This window comes from Seriola dumerili, unplaced genomic scaffold, assembly GCF_002260705.1.
Source record: "Seriola dumerili isolate Sdu_G_001 unplaced genomic scaffold, Sdu_1.0 BDQW01000138.1, whole genome shotgun sequence".
Taxonomy (NCBI): Eukaryota; Metazoa; Chordata; class Actinopteri; order Carangiformes; family Carangidae; genus Seriola; species Seriola dumerili.
Window position 1 is genome coordinate 4046816 of NW_019174393.1, and position 10389 is coordinate 4057204.

Sequence of the window (10389 nt, forward strand, 5' to 3'; positions counted from 1 at the left end):
CAAGGTTTCATCACTCCAGCTTCAGCAGCTGCACTTAGATCAAAGACAGGTAATAAGTGACAAGCCGTTATGTCATTATCAGGAGAAACAAAGAAAACAACTGCAACTCCTAATTCTAAATCTTTCTGATTTTCAAATAACGAGTCACGTGACCAGAGTTCAGTTGATGGTATGACCGTGGCATTGTGGGTCAGAATCAGCACGGAGGGGCCAGACGAACTACGGTATGGTGTCTTTGATTTGTTTATATTTGTGTGTAATGTTGTTAATGTGACTTTATATGAAGAATGTGAAACGTTTTCCATATTTTTTATCTGATTTAGATTTTTGTTGCGTTAACATGGTCGGGCCTGTTCATTGATGGTTACTAGGATATTAGCCTTTGTGTTGGACCACTGTAGCTACAGCTTTGATTATATGAGTATTTCATGGGAAGATTCCTGTATTTATCTTTAAATTTGAGCATTTTTAGGGGAATAAGAAGAAGAAATAAGCAGGTATACGATGGTCTATTGAACACGTTTGAATGGGCAGACTAACACTCTGCTGGACTCTGTGTTCCCACCAAAACCTTCCTCAGTAAACAATATTTCATCTCTTTAGGGGAAGGGCTCGACTCGAACTTGGACTGAGATTCAGGCTTTCAAACTTTAACCAATCTACATTTTTTTATCTGCTGATATTTTAAATCAATGCCCCTCTGGGTGTCAAACCACTAATGTCATTGGTGGTGCAGTACTGAGATATGAATGAAAGGTCGACAGAGCGTTCACTGTACACAAGCACATAGATTTATTTATACAAATATAGTATGTATAACAATTGCATATCAACATTTGTTGTCTTTTTTTTTTTCCTTTTCTTTTTTTTAAATCTTTACGGTAAGTACAGGACCATCAGCTTCAAAAATGCAAGTCAATTAAGAAAGAGTACCTGTGATTTAAAGATACAAAAAGGGATCTGTCGTATGTCGATGTTCTGCTTGACGATTGAGTGAGGGACAAAAACTTCTGAATATCCTGTAAAACCTGAGCCTTAAAGTCACCTAATATAAAAGCTTCAGCATTAAGTGACCTTAAAGTGCTGACAGGTTATTTAGGAAATGACGATATCTGGCAGCGTGGCACGTAATATGCATGTAGAAGACGTCTGCTCTGCTGGGCTTGTGTGATCGGATGTATAATGTAGATCAGAACAGATAAAAAAGTAAAAATGAATCTTTACATCAACAATAAATCTGTGATGCAAAATAAATAATCCACAACATTTTTTATGAAAATGCAGCTTAACAACTTTTCATTTGCTGTTCTGGTCGCTCCTCGGAGGGAAAAAATAAAATAAAATAAAATAAAATCCTCTGGCATACAAGAAACAATTATGCGTTTTTTTTTTTTTTTTTTGTTTTGTTTTTTGGTTTGCTTCGGATAAAGAGAAGAAGAATGGCCTGAGGGTGAGAGTCTGAATGGTGGAACAAAGAGAAGAGTGCCTCCTACGGAAAATGAGGACGAATCAAAAGAAAACACGAGACGGTATAAAGAAACACAAAGCGATTTCTGGCAATAGCGATAAGAAAAGAAAAAAAACAACAAGGAGCACTTAGCACCAAAGATGGAGTGAACACAGGCCTGGCAGATCACCACTTTAACCCAGGCTCAGAGAAAACAGATTTCCCTTACAGGTACAGAAGGAAAACAAAAAGAAGCTAAAACATTGTACTCAGTCTCATCGTAGCTCACAATGATTGTCTAAAGAGAAAACAGATTCACATAAACTATGTGCTAGTTATACAACTAATATATCTTAAATAATAATCTGCATGTTTTAGAAGGAATACGTAATAATATTTTAAAGGAACAATAAAACTTTATGTTAAATCTCTCATCTCATAAACTATAAAATAGAAAAGTCTGAAATATAAACATAAATCTAGCGTATTTAGATTTAATTCATTCTGCTTGTAGGACACGGATAATATTTCTGAGGATTGATCTGAACCTCTTTGTTACTATATATCTTCTGGATAAATCTCAGCTGGGAGAAGCGTATGAAGTCGGCTAATTATTGCACATTAATTGTACATGCCACCTTGTACGTCAGTAATCTATTTAAATGGCATAGAAGGATAGATCTGGACTCTTTAGAAGCTGCCTTACAGTGCATGGAAAAACCAGATTGCTTTACAGTGATTTACATGTTGCACCCGTCCCGTAAACTCTGCATCTACTGTGAATTTAGTCAAATGAAAATGAAAAACTGAAGAATGTCTGTTATTGCTAAATCTACAAGATAAAAAACCTTTTTTCTTGCTACAATATAGAAGGTAAAAAAGAGTTCACGTTTATCCAAAACAGGACGAATTTGACCCAGAAAAAAAAGAAGAAAGAAAGAAATCAATGGTCATTCATACAGAGACACAAGCACCAGTTGAAGAATCAATAGAAACACCACTGTACAAATGATATCTATGGCAAAATGGCGAAGGTGCCAATGGATGTCAGTAAGCAATCAAAAATGGGTGACTGTAAACAAAACAACGAACACAAGAGTTTCAGTAAGAGTCACAATCGGAGGGGAACAACTTATAAAAGGGAATACAAAGTTAAAATGGACGACCGTCAGCGCTCGCCTCCCTCAAAGCACCAATGTCGGGACACACGGCTCTCTTTGTTTTTGCTCAGTAACTGTTGGTACACTGGAAGGGAGAGAGAGAGAGTAAGTAAAAGAGTCTTTTACTTGTAGGTTTTTTCCTCCGCGACGGTGCGTTTCCTTTGGGTTCTTCCTCACACACAAACAGATGGTCTTTGAGATCCACCTCTTTTTTTTTTCTTCCCTCTCCCCCGCTCGCCTTCACTTCCTCTTCTTTTGGAACAACCTGCCGATCATAAGGAAGAGAGACAGACAGAGAGAGAGAGAGAGAGAGAGAGAGAGAGACAAGCTGAGAGCGATGCCTTAAAGCTGGCTGGCGGTTCAGTCTTAGAAACGGCGTGTTAGAGAAAGCGGAATCAAGCTGAGTCCTGATGATCTTACTAAATGATCAGAGCTTGGGATCCTTGTGAATCAATCATCCTCAGCCTTTAATTTCCCTGGAATACAACAGATCCATCTGTGAGCATATCAGGGTTGCCAACTGTCGTGCTTTTGGAAGGAGACTCCCGCTTTTCATGCGCCGTTTGATGCCGTCATGCCAAGCAAATGTCACAGCAAATGCAAGGAAGGCCAGTCCTTGATGTAAAATATAGCTCATACACATCTGAACATCAAGCTTCGAGATCGGTTCATAAACGTGACGGAGATCCCATCTTAAAGCGAACCTTTCTGCACCAGTCACCTGGCTGCAAATGTGTAGCCCTAAATTTTTAAATAGGGCATTATATATAGGCTATATTCCTGTCAAATCCTATGTAGATTTGGCAGACCTTTATTTTGAAGGCTACACATTAACACTTACAGTGTTGTGTTTTCTGCTTTAAAAACTTTCTGATATATTTTTTATGGAAGTAAATATATGTTTAGGTACAACTCCTACACTGTCCTATGTACAGGAATGATGTATGTGTCAAGAGGGAGTTTTATTTTACCAACAGCATGACCTGCACTTGGCTAGCTTTACTTCCTGTTTTCGCTCTGGCCTTGTCTGTGAGAAGGTATGCTTGCTCTTCACTCTGTTTACTTCTGGTGTTTTCTTCTGTGTATGTGATTTAAAGTTGGTTTAAAGTTGCTGCATGAGGGAATGTGTGGATGCTGGTACGCTTTGCAGCTGAAGTTTTTACTCATTTTCATCCATTAATCTGCTGGTAAGAGGGAAAGTTTGTGGAGGCATGTGTATGGAAGAGCAGCTGATTAGCTTGCAATGCAAGTGCAGTGTTGTTGACACCATGTTTTAGCAGCGTGGAGCATTGAGTGATTCTGGTCATGGTGTTACTGTACGCGGGCATGGACGGCTTTTATGCAAGCGAGACCATGTGAATTGTGAGGTTGTGCTGATGCCGTTGCCGGTGTCTTGCAATAAATAGCAGAAAGACAAACCGTGTTAACCATCATGCAACACAATGCAGTTATATATCCACTACTCAGGCTCTAAGATAAGTGGGGTGACTACAGAGGCAGACTTTTTAATGGAAAACCAAAACCTTATGTCGGCTCTAAACTCATTTTGAAAATGTGTGTTCGGTCTGGCTGATGTGGTTAGAGCCACTAAATGTTGCACATAAATATGGAGGGTTTCCTGCAGCTTTTATATTTTCAGGCAGGTTATCTTGCCTGAAATACAACAACATCAGAACAGTTAACAGACTTGTGTGTATATATATATTAAACATGTATATTTAATGAATGAAGCTGTTGTTTAGATCATCATCTTCTATCTTTTGGCAACTATTAAAATGTGGAAACGTGTGTGTGGAGGAGGAAAGAGTGGCAAGTCAAGACAACTGGCAGAGACAGTGAGAGAGAGATGAATACCAGTCAAACCAGTGGCTTATGTTGCACTCATGTCTGCTTGTGTGTGTCACTTGGTCGGCGGCCTACTGGCCCGCCAAACCAAATCTCTGCGACCGGCATTGATAAAACATGATCCCTGCTCAGTTCCCTGTCTGGAGCTCCACCGCAACACACTGTTACAAGCTCCCAAATACCTTCCAAAGCTGCGCCGTGCCAAGTGCAAGACAAGAGATATGCTTGGGGGATTTAGCATCAAACGGGCAGTGCCACAGAGATCTTGGACACATGCCCGCCTCCAGTACGTCAGGGAGACGCTTAAACAGTTTGAAAAGTCTGGGCAGAATTAGGCGAAGCATGATATGATTTAACTTCATGGTGTGATTAGTGTCTAAAAAAGTTTTCTCCTCGCTTTCAAGTTTTTGCTATTTTCAGTCGGTAAAAGTGCGAGTTTGTTTTAGTTTGACAGGCAGCGCTGGGCTTTGTTCTAAATTTGGACTTTGAAATGTAAAAATATTGTCTCGAGCGGAGGCACGTGGACCCTCCGTTCAGCTGCAGCTTCCACGTAACGACACCGCGGGCTGCATCTGCTTATCCACGTACCTGCAGAGCATGAACCACAGATGTAATCGGTTTAAGCTTCAATAATTTACAGCCCTTACAACAGAATCACTGGCAGAACACAGCAGAGGTGGTAATGTTTGCACAGATGATACCCGACGCTGAGTTTGCAAAATATACCTCTGAGGTTTCAGGCTTCGTACCGGGATGTAAATGCGAATCTCCATCTATGTTCCTTGCCTTCCTTCATTCATATTATTTATAATAACACACTTCAGAACAAATTTACACAATGCTTCATAATTAATAGAGGCAAAAATTGACCTAAAATAAAATAAATTTGATATAATTCATAATAAAAAAAGGAATAAATAAAGTAAATAAATTCCATAAATTGTAAGTCAGGTTTCTGAAGACACTAATAATTCAGCCAGCCGGATTTTCTGACTGCAGGTCTCAGCCGGAGGCTGTGTACATACTCATGAGGGAAATGATAAAAAGGTGAATCTGTATGTGGATATCTGCACCTACTATTCGCTCTTATTCTATTCCATTACAGCCAAGCCCAAAAATAGCAGACAACTTCTAATCCAAAACTCTGTCGCATTAAAAAAAAAAAAAAAGAAGAAGAAGAAGAAAAAGATAATCTGTGCTCATCTCCATTTGACCTTAGACGGCTACACAGACTGGCACTGTGGGCTAAAATAAAGCATTAAGCCATGAGAGCATTCTGGGCTTCACAGTGATTTTAGAGTAGTAGAAAAGTCTGCTGTTAAATGAAAATGAACCTTTCTTCTAATTGACCATGAGTAATTCATCTTTAATTGGGCTGTGTGTAATATGGCAACCCAGTTTGCTAGAAAGTACATTCATATAGTAATTAACTCCTGATTAGGTTGTGGTCTGTTGCATTTAAACCAAGTGCTGTGAGTGCCTACACATAACCATCAACACCAAACAGACTGATAATGCTGTAGTCACTACAAAACGGCTGCATGATCAGATATTCTGGTGGAAAACAAATATGCTGTGTGAATATTTTACTTTTATGTTCAGAAGCAACATCTTTGCAATGTACCAAATACATGAATTAACACCATATCTTTATTTCACTAATGTTGTTGCAAATTAGTTGTTTATAAGTCTAATGTCCAGGAGACAGGGTTGAATATGGAGGTTAAAAAAAATTGCTCAACATTTAGGAGAATACACTTCACAGACTTATGTCACAGCCTGAAGATGGCTAGTTTAGCTTAGCATAAAGACTGGAAACGGGTGGGAAACAGCTAGCCTGGCTCTGGCTCTGGTTTGCGGGAAGTCACGCGCTGTAACAGGTTGTTTTTACATTTCAGTTTGTGTTTGTTCAGCTGTTTTCCTCTCCTATTTCCCAAAATGCCACATATTCCTTTAAAGGAGCAGATATGTAGCTGGTTTGAAGGTTTTCTGGTTTGAACTCTGGACTCTCCGTGGAAAATGGAGATAGAAAATATGGTTGAGTGACAGACAGCGGTGTAAACACATAAAACTGTATGAATATAGAGCAGGGTGAAGCTGCAAAGCATACATGCATATATGCTTCATCAACTTGAATAAACACAAAACTTTTCTGTTTGTGCAACTCCAAGTAAACACCTTCCACCGTGTTTTACCTCGTGCTCCTGGTCGCCAGCCTCATCCCCCCCCCTCCCCCACCCCTCCCCCTCACCCTTAAAGCAATGAAGCGCCTCACCTACGACATGTGGTTCTGCTGAGAGGACAGGTTCTGCTGTTGCTGCTGCTGCATGAGGAGCTGCTGCTGCTGGCGCCGCCGGGCCGTGCGGAGCTTCTCGAAGCGAGCCTCCATCTCCTCCAACACTTTGGGGGTGTAGCGAACCACCAGCTTCACACTGTCCTTGGCCGCCTTCAGCAGCTCCACCGCCTTCTCGTGATGCTCTCCCTCCACGCTCTGCAGGGGGGGGGGGGGTTAAAAGAGAGTGGAATTTTTAAAGGAAGCTGATTTGAATATATGTTTAAAATAGTATCCGCTCTGAGAAAAAAAAGAAAAAAGGATATTTGCTCCATTTTCAATAGTGATATCATGTGAAAATGCACAGTCTCTCTCTCTCATCTCTCCAGTGGATGAAGAAGAGTTTCTGCTCTCTACACAAGACATGCAGCACTTTGATCTCAGTAGCTCTCCTGATTGTTGACTCACGCGTCAAAGAAGCTTCTAAAAATATTTCACTTGAGGACATAGAACTTTTCTCTTTTTTTTTTTTTTTTAGGGGAAACAGAGAAGTTTATCTACGCTCTGCCTCCAATCCATATATCGAGCCTTTCTCTAAACATTCATCTAAATGTGAAGTCTGGTTGGACCTACCACGCCGTTGACGGACAGGAGCTGGTCCCCTCGCTTTAGGCCGCCGTGCCTCTCAGCCACGCCTCCGGGAATGATGCGGGAGATGTAGATGGGCGAGTTCTGTTCTTTGCCGCCCATCACGTTGAAGCCCAGGCCTTCCTCCGTCTTGGGTAGCTCCACCACCCGCGGGTGAGAGTGACCCTCGCTGGCTGCGAAGGCCGCCACTGTGGCCTGAGGGGAGACAGAAGAGGAATCAATCATCTCGGCAGTAACTACGATACAAAAAAATACATTTATAGACGCATTGTTTTTGAGACACAGTAGGTTGAATGCTGAGCTGAGTATGAACTACACTGCTTTTGCCATGACTTGTAATCTTGTAAGCTGTGTCCCAATTCTGGGGCGCCATCCTGTCGAGGTTGCATTTGTACACCGACTGCGTCACAGCGGCGTGACTAGGCTGTCCCATTTTGAAGGATCCAACGGGAGGATCCAGGGTTAGAGGATCAAGGTTACTATAGGCAGCAGCGATAAGGGCGGGCACAGCTGGTGACGCACGGTGAAAATCTTCCGTAGGCCAGACCGTCTCCGTTCGGTTTGGCCTTCTTGGTCAATGACGGCTACGAAAAGGCCACATCTTGGTGGACCACGTCCTCCAAAGGATGCAGCCCCTGACTACACAGCTGTAGTCTGCAGTTATTATTACACTCTAAGTGCAAAGGAGGAAGCTCATTTCAATACGATTACACAGTGGTTTTAAAGGTGGATAGAAACTCTGAACCTCTGCGGCACCTTCTCATTTCAGCAAGGATGGCCGTAACAAAGCGTTAGGATTTAGGCAGGGCAGGGGATTTAGACTCCAAACGAGAAGTTCTCTGGCTTTCTAAGTGCATGGATTAACACATCCAAGTTTATGCTGGGGGAGTAGCCAGACAACTTTCAACCCCTCTGCGTCTCTACCAGCTGGTTGAAGTTTCTGGCTGGCTGTGGGGTTTCTTTGAACCGCTAGCCAAGCTCCTTGCTCCTTGTACATTCAGCACAAAGCACCCAGGAGCTTGTTAGCCACAGCCCGGGAAAGCTAATGGCAGGCGAACAGAGAAAGAGACGCACGCCCCGTGCTCACTGATCCCACAGATGCACTGCCACAGGTGCTTCGCTGTCATGTCGGCGTCATTTATGATATGTGAGTTAGATTGGGGAAAAGGGAGCATAAAAAAAGAAAAGGGGGGTTCTGTCAGAAGCTTTTGCAGATGTGTATCCAAATTCCCCGGCAGCATTCGAGTAGCTTGGCACTTTGAGGTCTTTGATGCTCCCTCCAGGCAGCTACCCCGTCTCTCTCGTCCTTCTCTCTCTTCCATATTCATATGCATCTTCATAACCACAATCATTTCTGCTCAAACTGTTTTGCCCATTTCTATGTCTTCTCCCGCTGCCCCCTTTAATCTTGTTCTTGTACTCTGTCAACTTCCCCCTCTTCCTCCTTTTCCCTCGCCTCTCTGTCCTTCTCCTTTTCTTTCTCGGCTCCTCCCTTCCTCCCTCCCCGTCTCACTGAGAAGCTAAAAGGCAGCTCCTCAGCATGCATACCGTCGCCTCCCAGGCCTCACAGCACATTGACCTTCACAACTTTATCTTGGTTTTTTTGGGAACGAAAAAACAATCTGGCAGATGGCCGGCGCCCCTCAAACACAGGAGGCATTTTAAAATGAAAAGCTTGTTAGAGGGATACTTCCTTGGTAGACACACTACACTGTATAAGCATGACTTAACATATCCAAAGTCACTCGATCATTGCTTCCATTTTTCTTTTTCTTTTTTTTTTTTCTCGTGCAGCCCTGATAGTCCCCTGTCTCTATTAAGATCAGTAATAAGGGCCTCAGGCCAGGGATTAGAGGCAGAGTTGATTTAATTAATGAAGCAATCAAAGAGAATCGAGTTGTTCAGGTGAAACACAAATCTTGACTGTCAGGAGATTTACCGACTCACTAAACTAAAGCACTGGAGAGGCAGTTGAACGGGAGCATCATCATATATCTCACATATTTCATCATTATTACCTCTGCAGCTTATAGACTTCACTTTCAATACCACTGCTACAGTATTCATCTCTTTTCTTTTCAGACTATATGTGTGATATTGATCGATTGCAATTGGCACTGTAGCTTGGCTTAGAGACTATCTCTCGAGAGAGAGAGAGTAAAAACTTTTAGGGGGAGATCCAGCCCTCCCAATTGAGAGAGCCCCTACAGCTACTCCAGCTCAGGCCATTAGCTGTGTGCTTAATTGCCCAGTGGATGTGCAATTTTAATACAGATTTAAGAGCAGTAAATTCTCAAAGTTTGGGGCAAAGACAGAAAAAAAGTAGGGGGGAGTTTAAAGCTGCTTAAATCATGTCTTCATGGTTGCTTCAGGCTCTGAAAAAAATTTACACTTCTTTTTTTTTTCCATCTTAACTTTCACAGTTTTCTTTATAGAGTGAACTTATTATACTGTAGTCATTAATAAAGATTTTATATTTTTCCTCAGATCAGACAATGCTAGCCACTTGACAAATAACAGGAGATATTCCAAATGTAGCAACAAATGTGCAATTGGAAAATCAACAATACGAAAGCCAGTGTTTCTTTACAAAAAAACACATATTTTGTGCATCCTGTTCAAAGGAATAGTTCAACATCTTGGGGAAATATTGTATACTTCTTTTTTTTTTTGAGTTAGATACCACTGTCATGTCTGTGCATTAAGCATAGAGCTACAGCCAGCAGGCGATTTGCTCCGCTTACTATAGAGAAAACAGGGGGAAAACAACTGTTAAGATATACACCTGTGGTCACACAAACACAAAGATAAAAACAACAACAACCTTGTGGAATGTTTTTCTCTTATTTTAGATGAAAAGACTTAATCTTTTCATCGTTTCTGTGCATTAAGTAGGTGACTAGCCTAGCTTAAATGGCTACTAGTAGCAGGATGAAACAGCTAGCCTGGCTCTCTCCAAAGTTGAAATATGCATTTACCAGCACCTCTAAAACTCACTAATGAACACATTATATCTC

The 10389-nt window shown here is 41.6% G+C and overlaps 1 protein-coding gene across 2 annotated transcripts in view; it reads right to left on the reverse strand.

The window, feature by feature from the left end:
- Positions 1 to 792: 792 nt before the first annotated feature.
- lin7a (lin-7 homolog A, crumbs cell polarity complex component) overlaps positions 793 to 10389 on the reverse strand; it is a 43454-nt gene continuing 33857 nt past the window's right edge. Inside the window, exons 4-6 of one of the 2 annotated variants that reach the window (XM_022749756.1) lie at positions 7358 to 7567; positions 6728 to 6943; positions 793 to 2692 (exon numbers count right to left, since the gene is read on the reverse strand). In XM_022749756.1, coding sequence (XP_022605477.1) covers positions 6728 to 6943; positions 7358 to 7567 — 426 coding nt within the window. In that variant the 3' untranslated portion in view covers positions 793 to 2692. Of the gene's footprint in view, positions 2693 to 2830; positions 2873 to 6727; positions 6944 to 7357; positions 7568 to 10389 lie in introns of those variants that run through there. The other variant, XM_022749755.1, reaches the window with a different exon arrangement.